Below are 24,174 nucleotides of genomic sequence, written 5' to 3' on the forward strand. Positions count from 1 at the left end.
TAGATAAGATGCAACCGTACGTCATTCATACGCTGACATTCTGAAGAGTGTAAACATTGCAGCATTATGGCGGCTTCAAAATATGGTTTTGTTTGTTTGAACTGTCCAGCATGTCAACCTGTGGTGTGGGTTTGGCAGATGAAGTGTTTGCAGATCGTATTTGGAATCAGTGATTGTTCTTGCAGTTCCATTGAATGACACTAGTGAATGAACTTGCTCCTCCAGCTCAAGCCAGCTGGCTTCAGATTGGCATTGCCTAGTCATTTTCATTTTCATTCGTTTCCCCTCACCAGTTTCTTGCTGGCACTAACCCTGCATTCTGTTGCACGATTGTACTGTTTGTAGTTTTATGATGAGTAGGCTATGTTATCAAAGCTGTCTTATTGGCAGTGTTAGAGCCAGTGGCACAGAAATTACATAAAGCAGCTTTAAAGTCAGCATGAAATAAAAAATGACCTGTTTACTCTCTCGATTCACATTACTGGTCTTATTGTGAACAGCTGGTGCATATTATTCCAAAGAAGAATAATAACGAATAATTCCAAAGGTCCTTGTAATCATTCATCAAAATTTAATAATTTGATTCACTTATGAAACAAAATGTTTTCGAAAGGCCTCTCTTCTGCTCATCAAGGCTGCATTTAAAAACAACAAAACACTTATATTGTGAAACATTACAATTTAAAAGAACTGTTTTATATTTTAATTTATTTGAAAGTTATTAAAAAAGGTTGTGTCTTGAATAAAAATTTATATGAATATTTATTAAACAAAATTATAGTGTGGGGTCAGAATATATGTTTTGGGTCAGTACTTGTTTTTAAAGAAATTAATAGTTTTATTTAATGATGGAATATATAATATTTAATTAATTTTTTTGTTTAATTCAATGTAATTTCATTCAAGCATGCATTAAATTTATAGAAAGTGTCACAAAAGTATACATGGTAATAATTATGCAATTATAATCTTACTATAATGTTATTAAAGATTTCTATTTCTATTAAATGCTGTTCTTTTAAACATTCTATTCATCAAATAATCCTGAAAATAAAAATTACTGTTACATAAAAATCCAATATATATATATATATATATATATATATTATATATATATCTATATATAATATATATATATAGATATATATATATATATATATATATATATATATATATATATATATATTCATTTTCATTGTTTTTTATTAATATTTCAGTAATTCTTCTCTTTAGGGAAATAAAATGGGTTGCACAAATATATCATGTTGGCTTTAAACATTTCCACCTGTTGTTTTGATTTTAATTTCTGAAAGGTTTTCCAACTTGATTTTTTTTTTTTTTTTTTACATTTTATCGTGAAACATGTTCACTGACTGATCCCCCTCAGGACATATGTAAAAAACCAAAACCTGATTGCTGCCATATGCTTTGTTCTCACAAACACACACACACATACTCTCACACACACACACACACACACACACACACACACACACACAGCTCTGTCTCGCTCTCTTTTAGTTTGGGATTAGGGAAAGTGAGTGTGTGTGTGTGTGTGTGTGTGTGTGTGTGTGTATGTGCGCGCGTGTGTGGGTGAGGAGAGGACAGAGCAGGAGAAGAAAAAAGCAAGGCGATGTACAAAGTTGCTGCATTTGCATATTCTAATGTAGAAAATGATGCATGGGGTATTGAATTAGCGGCGCACAAAGTGATCTAAGCGTTGAACTGTCACAATTAGTGTGGGTGGCTGTCAGAGGCTGACGGCAGTGTGATGTCTCTTAGAGTGAGGTGACAATTAGCAAACCACGCGACACGTCGCAGCAGCTGATGTAACAATCTTTCCATTATTGGCTCACATGTTTAACGCTGGCGGAATGCAACTCAATTCCTTTCTTTGAACAGGACATGAAAAGGGTTATAATCATCTGTCTTTAGTGCTTGACGTGTGTCGTGGATAGTTATCTGGAGATTGTTTTGGGGTTGCTAAGTGTTCTTAACGTTTCACTGGTAATGTTGGAACTTGGAACCATATTTGTTTTTGGGAAACAGACCCCTGGTCTGTAGATATGGCTCAGGTCCCTCCTTCACTAACTCTATTGGGCTGTGAGACTATCATACAGCAGGGGAAAATTGCAAGTTTGTTTACTTAGAAATATGTGCTACTCACCAGGTTGTTCTCCAACATTTAACATTTAACATTTTTTTTTTTTTTTGTTAAAATGTATATTAATATTATAATAATATATATTTTAGTTTAGTTTTTATTATCATTATTATTATTTTACACTGCCATAGCTAAAAAATGTCAAAAATGTATATATACTGTATATATATATATATATATATATATATATATATATATATGTATATATAATTAATAATTTTCATTTAATGCTTTTTAATAGTTTCATTCAAGGATGCAAAAACTACTTGAAAGTGTTACAAGAGTAATTATAATACTGTTATTATAACGATTTCTGTCTTTTGAAATAGTCCTGAACAAATGGATCCCAGTCTCCACAAAAATATTAAGCAGCACAACTTTTTTCAACATTAATAATGATAATAATCAGAAAGGATTCTGGAGTAGCAAATCAGCATATTAGAATGATTTCTGAAGGCTTCATGTGACACTGAAGACTGCAGTAATGCTGCTGAAAATTCAGCTTGTATAAAACATGTATTGATTGATTTGATGTATTTGATTAAAATTAATGCAGCCTTAGTGAACATAAGAGACTTCTTTAATGAACATCAAAATTTTTTAAAGTAAAATAAAACTTGTACAGTAGTGTTCATTTCTGTAATTAACTATTTTTACTCCAATTTGGTGCTTAGTAGGTGTTAAGTCTGTATCCTGTGTGAAAGAGAAAGCGCAAGACAGGAAGAGAGAGAGAGTTTCTGAATGACTGTACAGTCATAAAGGTGCACAAATGAAATGGATTTCCTCCCATACAGAGAGCACATTTACTACGACCTGAAAGCTAGAAAATGGGACATACATAATTCACTGAAGTGCGCTTTCAATGCAAGTCAACAAGCACTAACACAGTAAAACTGCCAGATAACGAGCATCCCCGTTTGCATTTGCCCTCTGATTACTCTTTGTTAAATGTATTCTCAAGCTATTTACTTGAACTTTGCCACCTTTTTTCGTTCACATCAACTCAGTCAGGTAAACAGCGAAGGCCTGAAACAGCGATTAAACCGTCTCTTGCGGGAAGCAGGCAGTTATTTCTTCTTCTCTCAACTGTAAAAAAAATAATTTCCACAAATAGATTATGTTACCGTGCATATTCGCACCAGCACAGTGAACACCTCCCCCCAATTATTACTTGACTGCTAGCTAAAATTAGTGGCATACTTTAACAGCTCGGCATTAGTTATTGTACCTGTCTGATGTGACTGCGGTGGTCCCCGCTGAAATGGGCCCCGACAAATGCATCTCATTTGCTCTGTTAGATGCATAAACTCTTGTTTGCTTCTCTAATAGCTGGGCTTTTCTTTTTTGTTTGCATTATGCTTCAGATCTGTTGACTCCAAATACACAAATAGGAAAGTAAAATAACAACTGAAAGCTCTTTGATATCTCAGTTGTTTGGTATGTCTCAGAAGCTGGGCGGTGGTGAGATTAAATGGAGAGTCATTTTAAGTTTTATTTCTGCTTAGATAAAGACTCTAGTGAATTCATATGCACAGTTTCAGAAAGAAAAACCTCAACTATAGTACTGTGCAAAAGTGCAAAGGTCTTTGGCCATTAGTACCCCCCCCCCCCAAAAAAAAAAGCAGTTTATAATAGCTTATTTAATCCTGAATGAATTTGGTTATATGATGACATTTATATAATAATAATAAAAATAATAATAATAATATATAATATATATTTATAATATATACCGTATGGACGGTTGGGTTAGTCCATATTTGACCCAAAGTTGGGTTGAAACAACCCAGCATTTTTTAGAGTGTAAAGAGAGCCATTTACTTGAATTGAATCAGCAGTTTGAACAAATCGAATGAATGAATGACTCAATGAATTACTCATAAAAACATTTACTGCCACCTACTGACAGATGTAGTTTCTTATTTAGAGTATAATTTAATACGTACATAGATAGATAGATAGATAGATAGATAGATAGATAGATAGATAGATAGATAGATAGATAGATAGATACGTAGATAGAGCTGATCAATGTTGACATCTCCACTGAGTCTCGTGAACAACATCTGCGCGATAAAGGATTCCTCTGAAACTCTACAGACAGATCCTGTTGTTGGGCCAAACAAAATGCTTGTACATGCTGATCACGTAGATGGTAAATACAGTTTGTTTGGTAGTCACAGGCCTGACCCTCATGTTAAAGCGCTACGCCGCTGTCTGCTGGAATCGCTATTGATGGATTAAATACTTCAGCCTGCATTGTGTTTCTGATTCCCATTTACAAAAGGATTTGCTGCATGAAGACTTTCCTCTATATCCATTCGTGTTTTTCCAGGATTCGGTTCTTCCATTTCCTTAAAATTCAGTCTTCCTCTGAATGCTACGTGACTTTGGCGATGTGCACATGTTATAGCATCAGGGGCAAAAAAAAAAAAAAAAAAAAGAGCAGAGCACAAAGAGATTACACTTTCTTTTTGACTCTTTTTTTATGTTGTCTGCTTGTGGTGTATTCGCTGTCACAGCGGAGGGGCTGCCGCGCCGTGTGTGTCTCGTGGGTTTGGTGATAAAACGTTTGCCATGCCAGATTGTGTCTCGCAAGGAGGACTTCTCCAACTCCCGGTCGCTTTACACACTCGTTGAGCACAGCTAGAAGAAAATGTAGCGCATGGTTCAAGCAAATCTGTCATGTGCTTATCATTTAAGTTGGAGTTGATGGCTGTTTGGACTTGATTAGAGACTAAAATGAAGTTTACTTTCTCTGACTTATTCTGCAAAATTAAGTCTTGAACTGCTTATCGTAAGCAGGTCTTTGACTAGCATGTACTGAAAGCTTTATCTCTCTCATGAGAGTAACTAATAGCATATTGTACTCTCTCTGACAGCTGCTCAACACATTTCATATTTATATCTGCGTCTTGGCTCTTGGGAGGTCTGGAAGCTTGTCATATCTCACGTTAGTGCGCCATATTTTAACAGTTTTAGTGGAAGGCTAGAGTTTAATGTTTTAGAAATGATTTTTCGAGTGAAGATTGCCATTGAATACATGAATACTTGCATAGTGATTGCTGCTGATCCAACAAGATTAAGCTGTTTTCAATGAGTTAAGCCATCTGCCTTATTCCATACTTTATTCCACAAGAATCTGTGGAATTTATTTATTTATTTGTTTGTTTAAATCATCAATCATCCATCATTATATAAATCAAACTTTATACACATGTGTTGTATTTTTCTTTATTTAATATGAGTTTATTAAATAATTTATAAATAAATAAAATGCATATAAAAATTTTAAATACATCTTATATAAAAAGTCATACTTATTTAGTAATTGTGATGTATTTTTGTATGTATATATAATTAATAATCATATAAAATGTTATATACATATAAATAATTCATATTAATTCTAAAATAAAAAATACACACATTTAAATAAAAAAATAAAATGAAAACAAAATCTTTAATAAAAAATAAATATATTTAAATATATCAAAAATCACAAATATATATATGTGTGTGTGTGTGTGTGTGTGTGTGTGTGTGTGTGTGTGTGTATTTAGAATGTTGGTATAATTAAATATAACTAATAATATGTTAAAATGTATATAAATTTATATTATATATGAATGTATTTTTAGGTATTTATTTTTCATTAATAAATAATGTATTTAAAGTTTAGTATATCATTTAAGTACATTTAAATATATCAAAACAATAAGTAAATAAATAAAAAAATAAACAAAGAATGAATTAATATTTATGATTTTGATGTATTTAAATAACTTTATAGACATTTTATTTATTTATTTGTATTTTGATTTTGGTTACGTAAATTTGTATATTAAACCAATAAAAACTTACATCAAATTCTTCTTGAATTACTTTTTATTTTATTTTTAACAATTAAAAAAAAAAACAAATGTGTCTACATTTTGTCTAAATGCTGTTTAAATATACAGTATGTGGCTTGTTGTGTATATGGTTTTGATAGCTTGCTCTATCCCTTCTTAAACTAATTATTGTGTATCTTTTCATGCGCTTTTGTGTGCACACGTCTCTTTTGTACACGTTAGTATGAATGAAAAATGAGAATGGGCTGCATTCTCAGCAGTAACCTGACAAAAGGAATAAAAGCCATCTCAAACTCCGGCCCGGGGAGATGGATTAAAATTGGATTAAACCAGCACCTTGACTCTGAAATCCATCACGTTCTCTCATGCAAGTAGGAGGCTTATGGAAGCTTGTGTGAGCATAAAGCAGAAAGGAGTGATGAGGAGCTGGCATGGACTGAAACGTGAAGAGATGGTGCTCTTTTTAACCTACTCCTAAGTGTGCAGTTCACACCTGTTGTGTGTGTGTATGGCACAGGGTTTGACATGAATCAGGCTGGGAAAATTAGATGTGATACACACTGGATTTAACCAAATCAATGATGTGAATGAAGTAGGAGCAAAAATCAGCCTGTCAATAGAGAATACCTGCACTATAGTGTGTATCATAATACCATTTTGTAAATTGTGCAGTTTTTTCTACTTATTAATGGAACAGTTATTCATGATCAATATATATATAGTAAGTATGCTTTTTTTGATGAACAGTCTCTTCTGTTCACCAAAGCTGTTTATTTGATCAAAAATACAATAAAAACAGAAGTATTGTGAAATATCATTGCCATTTAAAAGAACTGTTTTTAATTTAAATATATTATAAAATATAATTTATTCCTGTGATGCAATCATGCATCATTACTCCAGTCTTAAGTGCCACACGATCCTTCAGAAATCAATATAATATGCTGATTTGTTGCTCAGCAAACATTTCTGATTTTTATCAATGTTGAAAACAGTTGTGCTGCTTCATATCTTTTTGGAAACTGATGCATTTGATCAGGATTCTTTGTTGAATAGAAAGTTCAAGTGTTTTCTAAGTGGTTGCTAGCTGGGTTGTATGCCACAGAATTTCTTTTAAATTACCTCTCAGTTCCTGAATTTGAATTGAGGCAGCGAACCGGATGCAGAATTGCGTTTGGAATTTAAATGCATGTAGTCTCCATCCAGTGTCTGACTGTACAGTCGTGGCCAAAAGTTTTGAGAATTACATAAATATTAGTTTTCAAAAAGTTTGCTGCTAAACTGCTTTTAGATCTTTGTTTCAGTTGTTTCTGTGATGTATTGAAATATAATTACAAGCACTTCATTCGTTTCAAAGGCTTTTATCGACAATTACATGACATTTATGCAAAGAGTCAGTATTTGCAGTGTTGGCCCTTCTTTTTCAGGACCTCTGCAATTCGACTGGGCGTGCTCTCAATCAACTTCTGGGCCAAATCCTGACTGATAGCAACCCATTCTTTCATAATAACTTCTTGGAGTTTGTCAGAATTAGTGGGTTTTTTGTTTGTCCATCCGCCTCTTGAGGATTGACCACAAGTTCTCAATGGGATTAAGATCTGGGGAGTTTCCAGGCCATGGACCCAAAATTTCAACATTCTGGTACCCGAGCCACTTAGTTATCACTTTTGCCTTATGGCACGGTGCTCCATCGTGCTGGAAAATGCATTGTTCTTTACCAAACTGTTGTTGGATTGTTGGAAGAAGTTGCTGTTGGAGAGTGTTTTGGTACCATTCTTTATTCATGGCTGTGTTTTTGGGCAGAATTGTGAGTGAGCCCACTCCCTTGGATGAGAAGCAACCCCACACATGAATGGTGTCAGGATGCTTTACTGTTGGCATGACACAGGACTGATGGTAGCGCTCACCTTTTCTTCTCCGGACAAGCCTTTTTCCAGATGCCCCAAACAATCGGAAAGGGGCTTCATTGGAAAATATGACTTTGCCCCAGTCCTCAGCAGTCCATTCACTATACTTTCTGCAGAAGATCAATCTGTCCCTGATGTTTTTTTTTGGAGAGAGGTGGCTTCTTTGCTGCCCTTCTTGACACCAGGCCATCTTCCAAAAGTCTTCGCCTCACTCTGCGTGCAGATGCGCTCACACCTGCCTGCTGCCATTCCTGAGCAAGCGCTGCACTGGTGGCACTCCGATCCCGCAGCTGAATCCTCTTTAGGAGACGATCCTGGTGCTTGCTGGACTTTCTTGGACGCCCTGAAGCCTTCTTTACAAGAATTGAACCTCTTTCCTTGAAGTTCTTGATGAACCTATAAATTGTTGATTTAGGTGCAATCTTAGTAACCACAATATTCTTGCCTGTGAAGCCATTTTCATGCAACGCAATGATGGCTGCACGCGTTTCTTTGCAGGTCACCATGGTTAACAATGGAAGAACAATGATTTCAAGCATCACCCTCCTTTTAACATGTCAAGTCTGCCATTCTAACCCAATCAGCCTGACATAATGATCTCCAGCCTTGTGCTCGTCAACATTCTCACCTGAGTTAACAAGATGATTACTGAAATGATCTCAGCAGGTCCTTTAATGACAGCAATGAAATGCAGTGGAAAGGTTTTTTGGGGGATTAAGTTAATTTTCATGGCAAAGAAGGACTATGCAATTCATATGATCACTCTTCATAACATTCTGGAGTATATGCAAATTGCTATTATAAAAACTTAAGCAGCAACTTTTCCAATTTCCAATATTTATGTAATTCTCAAAACTTTTGGCCACGACTGTACACTAGTATGAAGCTGTCTGAATTTGTCTTGCACTTTTGCAATAAACTCTGTCACAGCACAGGTTATGGATACTCGTGGCCTGTGAGAAATAACAGCTCTTTGATCGCTTCTGCTGTACTGCTCTCTGCTAACTGGTGAATCAGATTCCTCTGAAGCTGGAATGAACGAGTGGCAGAACATCCTGTCCCTTCATGACAGATTTCTAGGCTTTGTGTTTTGTCCAGACTGTGCAAGGTGACACCGCTGTGCCTCTACTAAAGCTTTGGTACTTTTCACAAAAAAAAAAAAAAAAAAAACTACAGCCACTTGTGTAGATGTTAGCTGGATGCTCGAATCCCAAGCGTATTTGAGATTTGTAGAGTGATTAAACGATAGCTGTAATTACTGATTTTACAGTTCAGCAGTTTGTCAAAGTTTCAGAAGATGCAACAGTGAGCAAATCTGAAACTTGCTTTTAATTGTTAAGATACATTTCTCATCAAGACAAGACAATTAACCTCAGATTTGAAACAGTTTTGATGGGTCGCAGGCAAGGGTGTTTAATACTTGACTGGATATTTAAATTTTCTGAAGTGAATGTGTTAATCTTTTAGAGTTATTCTTGCCTCAGTAGTGTGGTTGCCAGAGTGTTGCTAGTTGGTTCCTGGAAAGATCTAAGTGGTCGCCAGGTTGTTTGGGCTCGTTGCAGGGTGTTGCTTAGGTGTACTGAGTGGTGGCCAGGGTGTTGCTATGCAGTTTGGGTAGACTATTATTGTATTTATAGTATTTATTAGCATTTTAAATTTGCTAAATCAATATATTTCAATTGGTATATTTTCAGTGTTTGCCAGATTGTTCTGTGTGGCTGCCAAGGTGTCGCCATGTATTTGCTAGGGTGTACTATTACAGTATTAAATATAATTTTTTATTTAATACTCATAATTAACTTTATTTCAGTTTAAGTCATTTTTGTTTAGTAATTAGTTTATTTATTTGTAGTCAATTTTGTCTCATTTCAGTTATTTCTCGAAACAACATTTTTGTTTAATTTTTTTTAAGTTAAAGTTAATGACATAATTTATATTTATTTATTTGCTAGCAGTATTATTTTTTTTTTATTATTTATATGTTGTTATTGTGTTTTATTAATGTTGTAAATAACCATATATTTTTCATTTTAGTTTTAGTCATTTTGTTATGTGCTTTAGTCATTTTTATTTTTTTACATTTATTTCAGTTTTAGTAATTTTAACGCTGCATCTTGAAATATTTTATTTCAGTTAGCTGTGACACATTTCTAATGTTTGAGTTTTTTTTTAATGTTTTTCATCCCAATATTTATATTGCATTTTATATGAGCATTATTTCAATTAATGAATACAATTTTAATAGTTTTAATTTTAGTTAACAACACTAGTTGCTAGTGGGGTTGTGCATCATTCAGAATTGAACTGAGAATTAAATTAAATACCAATTAATTTCCTGAGTTTTAAATGAATTTGAATTGATTCCTAGCAGACATAATGCAGAATTTTAGCAACTCTAGCAAACACGATCTCAGTTGCTAGGTCAATCAAACTCTTAAATATTTAATCCGGGCTTGCTTACATAAATGTGGCACTAACGATAGACGTCTGATTCAGGGTTTGTGTCTGAATGCATTGTTATGGATCCTCACTGAAGTCAACCAGCCCTGAATCATTTATGGTCCTTCGTGAACTCATAGTGAGATGTCTTTTTACAGTTCAATTCAAGCAGGCAGTGAGATGACTGACCCCGGGCCGACCCCTGGCAGATATCTCTGCCTTCTGCACATTCCTGCAGGGCTCCAGTCGCCATCGGCTGTCACTGAGCCAAATCAGTCAGGCCTTGACAGCTGCTGTCCGATGACTTCATTATGTTCCTATCTGGCTCATGTTTTCCGTTACACGTCTATCGACACCCACCTGCTTTTTTGCCCACCCACCACAATCAATATCAGTGATAAGGCAGACGGAGACGATGACAAATGGACTTTGAGAGGGAGATGATATGGATGCATCCAGATGTCCGCCCACTCCCCTGTTACCGCCAAACATGTCTCCAGATGTCAGCCCGCGCTGTCGCATGGATGCACAGCATTACTTTGGGAATGACTGCAGCACCTGAATGCCGTCCGAACGGTCATGCGTGTTTCGCTGTCACAGACGTGCAATGGTTGCATCATGCCGTATTCACGTCAAGACCGTTTGCAAAGGGCAGAGAAACGCCCTCGGGTGCCAAACTTAATGCATTCAAACTAAAAGTGAATGTGGGTGAATACGTGACAAGCATTCAAACAAAGCGAGCAATACATTTTAGTCTGAGATAGTAATAAATTGTAAAATATTATGATTAAGAGCGTATAATGAGTTTGCAAAAATATGCAAAAATATATATTAAAAATATGTAAACACTAAATCAACCTTTAAAACATTTAAAACTCATGAATTAATAGTAAAAATGCTGTAATGTATGATATTATTGTATTCATTCATATTGTATACTTTTCCAATTAATAATTTTTCTTAATAATATTAAAATAATTCAGGGTCTCAAAGTGTCGTTTTTTCTTAGTTTGAATAGTATAACATTTTACCTTAATTTTTTAACATTATAATTAAATATAATAAATATAAATTACATTTGATATATTTGTATAAACATATAGTAATTGCATACACATTTTATAATGCCCAAAGGTAAAAGTAAATTAATTAAATGGTGAGTGTAAATAAATTAATACAAATTAATAGTGTAAAAATGTGGTTATTATGTTTATATAATTATATATGCAAGGCATGAATTGTAATATTCAAATTATATAATAAATGATAGTTTTACACACACACACACACACACACACACACACACACACACACACACACACACACACACACACACACACACACACACACACACACACACACACACACACACACACACATATTTTTATATATATTTACACTGAAAAACCATCTACTTCTCTACCTGGAATAAGCTTTGTCTTATTAGGAAAAGCAGGATGTCTCTCTCTTCTCCCTTCTGTCTGCTCAGGACCACATGGCACTTGAATAAATACTGATATTTCATCTCCTCTGAGGTAGTGAAGGAAAAAGCAAAGGTCTTGAGCAAATATTTTTTGGGGATATTTGGTGTCAAAAAATGTGTTTGTACAAGAGTATTAGAAAAATTTACATTAAAGACATCAACCCAAAAAAATATTTTATTGCTCCTTGATAGCTCTGGAGACTTATTGGAGTTCTCTGTTTAAAGGAATAGTTCACCCAAAAATGAAAATTTACTAAAAATGTACTCACCCTCAGGCCATCCAAGATTTAAATGAGTTTGTTTCTTCATTGGAACATATTTTGATAAATGTAGTGTATGGGTGCCATCAGAATGAGAGTTCAAACAGCTGATAAAAACATCACAATAATCCACAAGTAATCCACACCACTCCGGTCCATCAGTTAACATCTGGTGAAATGAAAAACTGTGTTTGTAAGAAACAAGTCTATCATTAAGGCTTTTTTTTAAATTTAAACCATTGTTTCCAGCTTTGTTTTTTAATTTAAAGCATTGTTTCCAACAAGTCCTCTATTTATTGCTTTCTCCAGTGAAAAAGACATTTTGTCTGAATCAGTAGAGAAATATGCTCAGATCTAGCTCTCTTTACAAAAAAAAACCAAAAAAAACATAAACAAACAAATTGATTGTTTTGTTATGATGTTTTTATCAGCTGTTTGGACTCTCATTCTGACGGCACCCATTCACTGCAGAGGATCCATGGGTGAGCAAGTGATGCAATGCTACATTTCTCCAAATCTGTTGAGATGAAGAAACAAATGAGTAAATTTTGGGTGAACTATTCCTTTAAGTAACAAGTTTATCTCCACTGTTTCTACTAAAATTCATTGGAAGAAATAAAAACAGTCTGTAATGAGTGAATGAATGTATATACTTAAAATGAATGCAGATGGCAGATTAAATCATTTGGTTTTTGAACGAATTTGATGAGATGTTTGAGTTCATATTGAGAGACTTTTGATTGCAGGCTTTGGTATCTTGGCAAATCTGAGCAACTTATTTTATTTGCTTATTTTTATGTTGATGTTTCACAGTAGAGAATTACATACTTCAGTCATTCTATATACATTCAAAACCTTTGACAGTTTGTGTGCTCTTGCTCGGCTCAGTTTATGGGTCTCAGTCGTGAAGCACCGAACACGTATGTTAACAGTGGATGGCGGTTACAGAGGGAGGTGTTCTTCACCCGCACAGCTCAGGATGAAGCATAACTGCGTGCGAGCGCGAGGCCGACAAACACAATTAGCAGACACGTTCCACAAAGGTTATCACTGTTAGAGACTGTATTCCAATCAGCAGGCAGAGAATTCAATTAAAATCAAGATTTCTCACACTTGAGCGAAGCGAGTTTCCAAGATGAAGTGTCTGCCTTGATGCTACATGATTGTGTTCTGTTGCTTTTGTCAAACCAGATTCAAAGGATTTTTTCATCCCAGCTGATAATCTGAAATTGTATCACTGAGAACTGAGACAAGACTTTTCTCTGCCAGTTTTTATTGTATTATTATTTTTTATTTTTTTCCCAGCTGCGTTTACGGCTTTTCATACTATTCTTAACCCTGTCAAGCCACTTTTAACCCTGGGTAAAGCATTGTTTGATACTGGTCATTTCGAAGAGGGTCTTGCTTTTACGAACTTTGGTTATGGACTGTGGAGCTTTTGGAGTGGTATTTTTGTTTCTTGTTTATTTATTTTTATTATTATTATTATTATTATATTATTATTATTATATTATTATTATTATTATTATTTATTATTATTATTATTATTATATTATTAAGAATTTGGCATACTAGAATTTACACACACACACACACACACACACACACACACACACACGGATAATTTGATGAATAGAACATTAATTTAACAGCATTTATTTTAACATTATACACTTTTATACCATGAAATTTGAACAATTAAAATACAATCCACCTTAAAAAAAATAAAATATATCAATATACATATATCTATTATTAAATATAATAAATAAATTAATAAATAAATTTTTTCCATTGTACTTATCCCAAACTTTTGAACAGTGTATCACGGTTTCCATAAAAAAATAAAAAATTAAAATATTTTCAACATTGATAAAAATAAGAAATGTCTCTTGTCAACAAATCAGCGTATTTATATGTGGAAAAAAAAGTTACTGTATCAAAACACACAACTACATTTGAAACTGCTAGCAGTTTTTGCCAGCATAATAATCATAATTATGACCATCTATCAGCAGGGGCTAAATGCTTGAAGGCATAGTTCACCCAAAAATGTCTTCAGTCAAAATTTCTTCTGAGCACATGCAAACAAACAAACAAACAAACAAATAATAATAATAATATATATATATATATATATATATATATATATATATATATATATATATACTATATATTTATATATATATATATATATATATATATATATATATATATATATATATATATATACTGTAGGTATTGGACCCCACTGACATCAATTGTATGGAGAAGATAGATAGATAGATAGATAGATAGATAGATAGATAGATAGATAGATAGATAGATAGATAGATAGATAGATAGATAGATAGATAGATAGATAAGGTGAAGTTTAACTTCAGTAAGTGTTGATAGACTCATTATCTGTTTGACATGTCCCATAAAAATAAACTAGGATAAAAAATGAGACACTTCAATATTTTATTCAAACAAAGATGATGTATAGTAGTTAGTTAATGAGGGCCCCGGTATGAATAGAGGGAAATTGGACCTAGGGACAGCTATATGACTTAATAAAAAAATTACTTTATTTAAATTTAATTTCAAAACTATTATTATTAATAATAATAATATTAGAATGTGTCAAATATTATTTTAGACATATTATTGTATTTCCAATTATTATAATTTAACCATTTATTGTTTATTTTGAGTAAAGTTGAATTAAATGAATACAAGTTTCTAGTCCAAGAATACTTTCTGATTACCCCAAGGAACTGAAATTAATTTCAGAAATTTGGATAACAAAACATTAATTGCTTAATTAAAATTAAATTATTAAAATATATTAAAAATATTCATTTAATTAAGAATTAGTTTATTTAATTATATGTTTATTTTCGTATATATTATTTTATTTTGTATTTTAAATATTATTTTATTGTATTATTGTATTAATATAATTTAATAATTTATTAATTTAATTTGAATTTTTTTTTATATCTTCTCTAAAGTTGTTTAATTTAATGAATACAAGTTTAGAGTCCAATAATCTTTTTTCAAGGGACTTTGGATCACTAAAACATTAATTACTTTATTAAAATTAAATTATTAAAATGTATTTATAATCTTAATTTATAATGACCATATTTAAAAAAAAAAAAAAAATTCTGCATCACTGAAGTCACTGAACTGTATCAATTAATTAAAAGTTTCTAGTTTCTAGATCTGAGAAGCCATGGATCTGCATTAAAAAAAGAATAATACCTTTTATATTGATCTGGAGATTAAGTAGATTAGCTCAGTTTACATAAAAAGTGTCTCAATTAGATGAAAAATATCTGAGCAGAAAGATTTTCATTGTAGCTCATTGTACCGTCACTTTGATTAATTTCAATCATTTTCTCTCATTGATCGTCTAATATGTAATGCAGCTAAAACAAAACGCAGATTTTTATCGGAAACCACATGAAAGAACTAAACGAATTACTTGCAGCCCTCGAGTTAACCTGAAAAGTGTTAGATTTTAACAGACTCTCTAATCTAATCATTAGTGGAAGGACAAATTAATTTAACCACTGAAGACTCAAAGTGGGAGGCTGGTTACGGTGTTCATTCGAATCCAACATTTTAATTACCGCAACAGGCTTTTTGTAGTTTCCTTATGGAAATCGCAGGCCGAGGTGAGGCCAGGAAAGTGAGCAAATCTGCTGCTTTGGAAGATGTACTTGTGAGAAGAGGCCGAGCTCAAGCCTCCTCTGAGGTCAGCCTTTTCCTTTTCAATTAGGCCGGCTGTGTCCGTAATGTATTCAGAGGAGACGATCTATTCAAGGCCAATGGGAGCTGAATCTTATAGTACTGTGTTTGCATGATGGCCTTAAACTTCTGCTTTTTCAACCACTGTTTATAAGTTAACACTTTTGCCCTTGTTAGCAAAGAAATGATTTCGTTGCTAGCGGGTACGACCCATATAAAGAATTATGAGGCTTTTTTGAGTTAACTTAAGTTGATGGCCAAGGTCATTTTTATATGTGCTTTATTTATTTATTTATTCATTTAATTTATATATATTTTTTTCTATTTTGCTTAAATGCATTTTTATTTTGGTTTTACTTTTTGTAATTTTAGTACGTCAGCTTTTTTTGCTGTTTGCCAAAACACAATTTTTCAGTTTAAGTTTTTAATTTTTTTAACCAATATTTATATTTTCTTTTATTTCAGCTTTATTTCAAAGAACAAAACTATTTTTAATAGGTCACCACTTGCAGCATCAGTTCTCTCAAACACATCTCAGCCTTGTTTTCATGTCTGCCTGTTGTTTATCTCACTGTATATCATGTAAGAATCTGAAATAATATCCATAGAGGAGAAAATAGATATGAGCCTCGAAGAGTATCAGGCTAATAACACAACATCCCGAGGCTCTCCACAGGCCGTAAAGCCATAATTTTTCCATAACAACATAATGCTACAAGATGCTCTTTTGCTGCTACAGCTAGATGTGAAATCTTTTATCCAAAGCAACATGCATTGCAGCAGCGTTATTTTAGTATTGTTTATATACTGTAGCATTAAAATAATTATTGTTATTTTGAACGAAATTTTTTTTATATTTGAATGAATTTTTTTTATATATATATATATTATATATTTATTAATTTTTATAATTGCTGACCTTTTCTATATTTTCAGTTTTCATTTTAATTTTGTTTAATAAAATTAACTTTTTGTCTGCTATTTATTTATTCGTTTTGTTTGTTTTTATTTTACTTATTTTTATTTCAGTTTTAGTTGTTTTGGTATTTCAGTTTAAACTTATTTTATTTCAGTTGGCTCCCAAGGCTTTGGCCAATTGACAATTTTTTTTTTATATAGAATAATTTATCTTTTATTTAATTTCAGCATTATTTAAATTCCAATGTTAATTATTATTATAGTTATTATTATTATTTAAATTTTAGCACCGTGCCCTACATTGTGAAAACAAATCTGTGAAATTTATGGTAACTACTGAAAATAAATAATTAAATAAATAAATAAATAAATAAGGTAGCAACATTTAAAATATTACAAATGTATCTTAAATTTACAGTACAACAACAACAACAACAACAACAAACTTAAGATTAAACTTACGTACATTTAAAATAAATAAATAAGAAGAAACATTTATTTCAATGAAAAAAAAACATCAAATTTGAGCACAGGGAATTATGGGAATGTTAATTTTATGTATTTTTACTGATACTGTAAATTTACTGTAAATTACATGGAATGTCTCATTAGATCTATTACAGTTTTTGCAGTATATATAAGGGAATGTTAATTAATTAATTAACAGGCTTTTATTGTAGCATTTTTACAGTCTTTTACTGTTAAAATTATGATAATTTTTTACACTGTATAATGGATGTATTCATATTTAAATTGCTAGCTATAACATTTAGTTTACCTACTAATCAGGAACCTGACCATAGAAGATGTCAGTTTATGCTAATGCCGACTATAGGATATTGTTGTACAGTATATTATAAAACAATGAAAAACCTCTCCCGAGCTTCATCATCTGTCCACTCTGCTTATCCAGCAGCCCCCCGCTTTTAATAACCAGTGAATATTCAGCGCTCACTCGTGGTGTGTGCCATCCGTAGAGTCCTGTGTGAGCTCTGAGCTCCCGAGATGAAAGACTCGCTGTGTGGCGCACGTAGTGGCTCCTTCTCACGAGGCTGAACCCCAGATGGACTGGAGGTCTTTCACAGCACCGCTAGCCTTCAACTCCCTGCTTTACTATTTCATGAGCAGGGTGAAAGAAATGAGCTAATTACACAGACAGCATTGTCAAAATAAGGCCTTCACAGAGGACAGCCGTCCATACGCTCTCCTTATGCTGGTTTATCTGCGGTGAGGAGAGACGAGGGACTTTCGTTAAGACTGAGTGCTGTTGTTATTGGCCGTCTACCTGAAAGTCACTCAGTGTTCATGCTGATGAAAGTTGTATAGCATATTTCATCAGTGTTTCTAGAAGTCTTGAGGAACCCAGATTTCAATTATTTATCACCAGTGTTGGGGAATCTGCTTTATGAGTGGCAAACTCCAGTATTCATTACAAGCAGTTCAAGCGGGGACGGAGTTTAGTTACACGCTGCTGTTTTTGACTCTGTATAGTATTACTTTTGCACTTTGTATTCTGTATAGTTATTTTTTCACTTTAGAAAAAGATGATTGATTAACTCTTGAGTTCACAGCTGTTAAAATGTGTGCACAGTACAATGTCACATTAAAAGCAGTGATGTTTTGTCATGCTATGCATACAGGGAAAGCTACAGTATTTTAAAAACACACTACTGAAAACTGTAGTTAAATTAGTAGCAACTTTTTTTAGTTAGTTATTTTGCAATATTTTTACCTGTTTATTGGGTTTGGTGTTTTGTGACCAATACAGTAGATTAAATTCACATTCACATTGATCAGCATTTCTATTTTTTTTTATTTTTTTTTTATTTTATCCTTTTTTTTGCTTCAGGCTCATGATATGAATCTTTAAGTTAATTTGCAACTCATAATAAAATATTTATTCATGCCTGATTATTTGCATTGCATAAAAAACTGCTTAAACCACACAAAACCACCCATGAATAACGAGGGATTCTGAACATTATTAAGGAAATGCAGGACACATTCATCGTGATATTAATCTTATGCACAGCAATGCATATGTAAATGTTTTAAAAAGCTCTCATGCACATTGCTGTGAAAAGAGATATGCGGTTGTAATAATAATGGACTGATTTATAAGAACATTCACACTGTAAATATGTAAATCCACAAATAATATCTCTATTGCATTAAAGAGGTGATTGCAACAGTTAAGCATGTTATCTCCTCTACTTAAAGGTTCACTTTTTTCTTGCTTTTTGTTTTTCACTGGCTTTATTATTTAATTTAATTTAATTTAATTTAATTTAATTTAATTTAATTTAATTTAATTTAATTAAAATAAAATAAAAAATAAAAAAACAAATTTAAAATATTTAATATCAAATTTATTTAGTAACAGAGATAACTGTTACTATATAAAGTAATAATAATAATTATTACTATTATTATTTTAAATAGTAACTTGCCAGTAGCTTGTTGCATCTAGTCATGTGATCTCAGCACTGTGATTCCATGGTTTTTTTTTCATAATAATTTTTTATCATGTATTTAGTCTAATTATCATTATAAATTATATTATATATATATATATATATATTATATATATATATATATATAATATATATTATATATAATATATATATATATAGATATATGATATATATATATATACTATTTTAGTTAATTTTCTTAAATTAGGCTATATTTTAGGATTTTCTGTTTTTTATAAAAAATAATTATTAAAGATTTAGTAATTTTGCTTTTTTTGTCATTCATTTTTTTTTTCATTTATTATTATTTATTTAGTTTAAGTCATTTTAATACTTCAGCATAAATTAAACGAAAATGGCAATGTTACAGTGGCAACTAGCTAAAAAAAAAAAAAAAAAAAACTGTTTTAAGGTTATCTGTTATTTCAGTTTATGTTTATTTTATTGTAATAAAAATGTTTTTTTTTTTTTTTTTTTTTTTTTTTTTTTTTAATGGTTTTAGTTTTTAGTTAGTGATAATAACCCTGATTCTCTTTCTGTCTTTGCCAGTGGGATGCAATCAACGAAATGGACGAGTATTTCAGCCCCATCCACACGTACCAGGTGTGCAACGTTATGAGCCCAAGCCAGAACAACTGGCTCCGGACCAACTGGATCCAGCGAGACGGCGCCCGGCGGATCTACATCGAGATTAAATTCACGCTGCGAGACTGCAACAGCATGCCAGGCGTGCTCGGTACCTGCAAGGAGACCTTTAACCTCTACTACTACGAGACTGACCGTGACGTTGGCACCAGCATCTGGGAGAGTCAGTTTTCCAAGATCGACACCATTGCGGCCGACGAGAGTTTCACTAACGTGGACCTGGGGGTGAGGAGACTCAAGCTCAACACTGAGATCCGTGGCGTCGGGCCGCTCAGCAAACGCGGCTTCTACTTGGCCTTCCAGGATATAGGAGCCTGCATCGCTGTCTTGTCCGTCCGAGTGTATTACAAACGCTGCACGGGAATGGCTCGCAACCTGGCCGTCTTCACGGATGTGGTCACGGGGGCCGACTCGTCCTCTCTGGTGGAGGTCAGAGGTCAGTGTGTGGACCATGCAGAGGAGAGAGACACTCCTAAGATGTACTGCAGTGCTGAGGGCGAGTGGCTTGTTCCTATTGGACGATGTGTGTGCAGTGCCGGCTTTGAGGAGCACAGAGACAACTGCATCGGTGAGTGACAGTACTCTAATTATTATTATTATGCATGAATTTAGTTGCTTTTTCACAATCTTTGAGCACCTTTGAACATTTCAGACAGATGGATTTTTTTTACAATTCCCAGTCCAGTCTGTGATTTTTTAGTCACTAGATGTGGCTCAAGTCTCTTCCTCAGCTGAAGTCAGGTTTTTTGTTTTTTTTTTGCCTGTTTTATTCTCTGCTAGGACTTCAGGATGTCCGTAGTGGGATGAGTTACATGTTAAGGTTTAAAACTTAGTGTTTAATGAGAAAAATCTGAAAAATCATGAATGTATCCAATAATCATAATATATGCATATATATGATCATAATATATGTTGTTGGTATATATATATATATATATATATATATATATTTAATATTTAATATTTAATATTTTAATATTAAAATAATAAAGTATTATAAAATTTTGTTTTATTTTATTTTATTTTGTAAAGATACATTATGAATAATATTAATATTTTATTGTTTCTTTTTATTAAAATAATAAAGTATTAAATAAATAATACAAATAAATTTGTATGTCATATTTTTAGCTGTGGTGACACATTTTTAAAATATCAATAATATTGATATTTAATATGTTTAATATTAAAACAATAAAATATGAAATACTTTTTTGCTCTGTTGCTGTAAAGAGGATTATTTAGAGACACATTTTAAAATATTAGTTATATTCATATATTTAATATTTAATATTAAAATAGTAAAGTATTAATTATAATAAATACCATAATAATTTTTTAAGTAACATTTTTAGCTGCAGTGACACATAATAAAATATACTTTAATGTAATGTAATATACTGTAATATAATAGATAATGCATTACCTTCAAAACTGAAATTTGTAATTTTTAAAGTAACAAAGATGATGTTTTATATTATATAATATTATATTATATTATATTGTTGGTTCCATTTAAAAAAAGGACTTTGTTATATTATTATGTGTCTTTCTTTCTCTAGTTTCTCATTTATATTTACCAGCTCGTTTTTGCACTTCTCATTGCACTGGAATGAGCAGCCACCGTATATTTTACAGCATACATGACTAAATGCTGTGGAATTGTTATTAATTCAATTTCCCTCTTGTGTTGCCGGTCCAAGGGCATTCTGTTTTGAACGTATTACTCAAACAGTCACAAACTCGTAGTTTGTCAGGTAATTTTCTGCTCGATCTGTGGCTAATAGTACTCACAGCAATCCATTTCCTTTTCCTCTGCCTCCTTTCTAAAGTGCTGCCGCTGTCTGCGCGTGTCAGTAAAGGTTAAGTGTCTGAGCCGCAGAGTCAGGCTTTCAGTGTCTAAACTGGGTCGCTGTGATAATTCTCTCAGTGAGCGCGCCCTCCTCTAGTCACGCACATCTCAGGGACAAACCTGACATGGCAAACTGGGCTGCTCTTGGACACAGTGAAAACAAACAAAAAAAACCAGCATACCACTTTAAAGCCTTAGGCACAGACCCCCGTGGAAGGATTGCATGTCGTCGCAATAGAAAATGTCAAAAGGCTTCCCGTTTTCTTTGACCGAGAGCCAAGCGATGGGCTTTAAGTGCCGATCAAAACAGAGCGCTAGCTTCACGTCTCACTCCTGTCAGCTCCGTTTTGGGTTTTCCAGTGGCAGCCATTACTCCCGGGCCTCCTGGTCCAGCGTGAAAATGTAGGGAAAATATACATTTAAGAGGAGACGAGATAGTTCATGCTCATTGGGGTAGCAGGAGCCTTGTCAAATCCACTCCATTTGGCAACTTGATTTAACCTACTTAGATTCACGAGAGAATGTCTTCCCCACGTGTTCGGCCGCCGCTGTGGGCTAACTTATTCACGAGCGCTTGTAAACAGGCTTCCATGCAAAACAATTGTGTTTGGAGAGCCATGATGATGCTGTGCTGGAGTTAACAATCAGAAAATACAGCAGGAACCAAAGGTTTGAGGTCTGGAAAGAAACAACTTTTTAGGATTTTAAGAAATGTATAAACATCAAATGTGGTGATGTAAAATGAACAAGAAATATTTCCGATTTTGCTGTATTTTTGTAAATTTATGATTTGGCCATGTCAGATTTTCTTGCTTTGAACTGAAGACAATTTTTTATTCAACTTTTTACACAAATTGTTGTGCTGATGATAGAATTTATAATGAAAATAATAATATAAGTTAGAAAAACAGCATTTATTTTAAATAGAAATATTTTGCAACATTTTAAATGTCTTTACTGTCATTTTTGAATAATGCAATGTGTCCTTGCTAAATATATAACTATTAATATATTAAAATTTATAATAATATAATAATAATGTATTAAATTATTATCTTACTGATGGCAAATGTTTACTTTTATTTAAAAAGTGTGTGTTAACTGAAATAAAATAAAATATAAAAATTTAAAGATTTTATTTCAGCTAGTTTCCAAGGCAACATTTATCATTTTTAATTAGTTTAAAAAATAACGAAATAACTAAAATTAATTAAAACTAAAATCAAACTAAAATAACTAAAACTAAAACTGAAATAAAAATGTATAAAAACTATGTAGACATATTTAAAAACAACAAAAACTAATAAAAAATGACAAAAAACAACAGAATTACTAAGAAATGTAACTGAAATTAACATGAAAGCAGAACATATAAAAATCAAATAGATTTCAAAATATTATATCAAATGATAGTAAAATAGCACTGATATATCATAGAAATTCATAATTTGGTTCAGCAGGGATGCAATGCATCACAAGTGATAGTAAAACGTTTACAAAAGATTTCTAGAACTCAGTTCTGTTCTTTTGAACTTTCTATTCATCAACAAATAGAAGTGTGACACTCTGTTTCCACCTTAAAAAAAAGCACTGTAATATATTGTGGCACTGCTGGTTACCCAGCATGCATTGCAGCTGGGGTCTGATTACTTGCTAGGACTGTAAAAGTGTGTGAATGTTTGTGTTAGCGTTGTTGAGCTGTGTAGTCCCTTGGCAGACATGTTTGTTAGTCCTATACCTGCTTGTATGATGTTGCGTGCTACTGTTTGTACTCATCATGTGACATAAGTGTGACATTACTTAAGTCATTTTTAATGTCTTGTCTAGCATTAACAATATGCTGAAAAAACACAAGAATGCTGTACATTGTCCAAGACGAAATAGTGTTTCTTTATTCTGAAAGGCTCAGAGTTGTTTATTGAAGTCTTTTGTTAGTTACTGCATTTTGTAAAAAGCTTACAAGTCTGACTTCATAACATTTCGTGACATTAGATGATTTGAAAGCCAATCGAAAGCTACTGTACATTGTTGAAGAGGCCAACTTTTCACAATCCAAGCCACCAATTGCCACTTTTCATGCTCTCACAGATTATAATTATGAACTCCTCCGTACAATCTAGCATGTTCTAATGATTGTTAGGCATCTCGCTGGCTTTCATGAGGCGACACATCAGCAGCCCGCTGGGCTTTAGAACGCTTTAGTCTGTCACTCTTAGATAATGATATTTATTTTCTGACAGTGTACAATTGAATGAAAAGGAAAGAAAGAGAGCTGTAGAGTTTTAATATATGACATTAGATCATGTGTCTGAAAGCAGCCAATCAGATTATGAATTTACTAAGCAGACAGATTCGATCTTGTCACTTAATAGACCTCCAAGTGTATGTTTATTTCTCACAGACTTGACAACCAGGTGAAAATAAGATGCGGTTCGAGAGA

At 32.8% G+C, this 24,174-nt stretch overlaps 1 protein-coding gene across 2 annotated transcripts in view; it reads left to right on the forward strand.

The window, feature by feature from the left end:
* LOC109051243 (ephrin type-A receptor 8-like) overlaps window positions 1-24,174 on the forward strand; it is a 70,269-nt gene that overhangs the window by 20,053 nt on the left and 26,042 nt on the right. For both annotated transcript variants that reach the window (XM_042766786.1, XM_042766787.1), the window contains exon 3: window positions 19,787-20,450. In XM_042766786.1, the coding sequence (XP_042622720.1) occupies window positions 19,787-20,450 (664 nt within the window). The remainder of the gene's footprint in view (window positions 1-19,786; window positions 20,451-24,174) is intronic.

Source organism: Cyprinus carpio, chromosome A11 (genome assembly GCF_018340385.1).
Source record: "Cyprinus carpio isolate SPL01 chromosome A11, ASM1834038v1, whole genome shotgun sequence".
Classification (NCBI taxonomy): domain Eukaryota; kingdom Metazoa; phylum Chordata; class Actinopteri; order Cypriniformes; family Cyprinidae; genus Cyprinus; species Cyprinus carpio.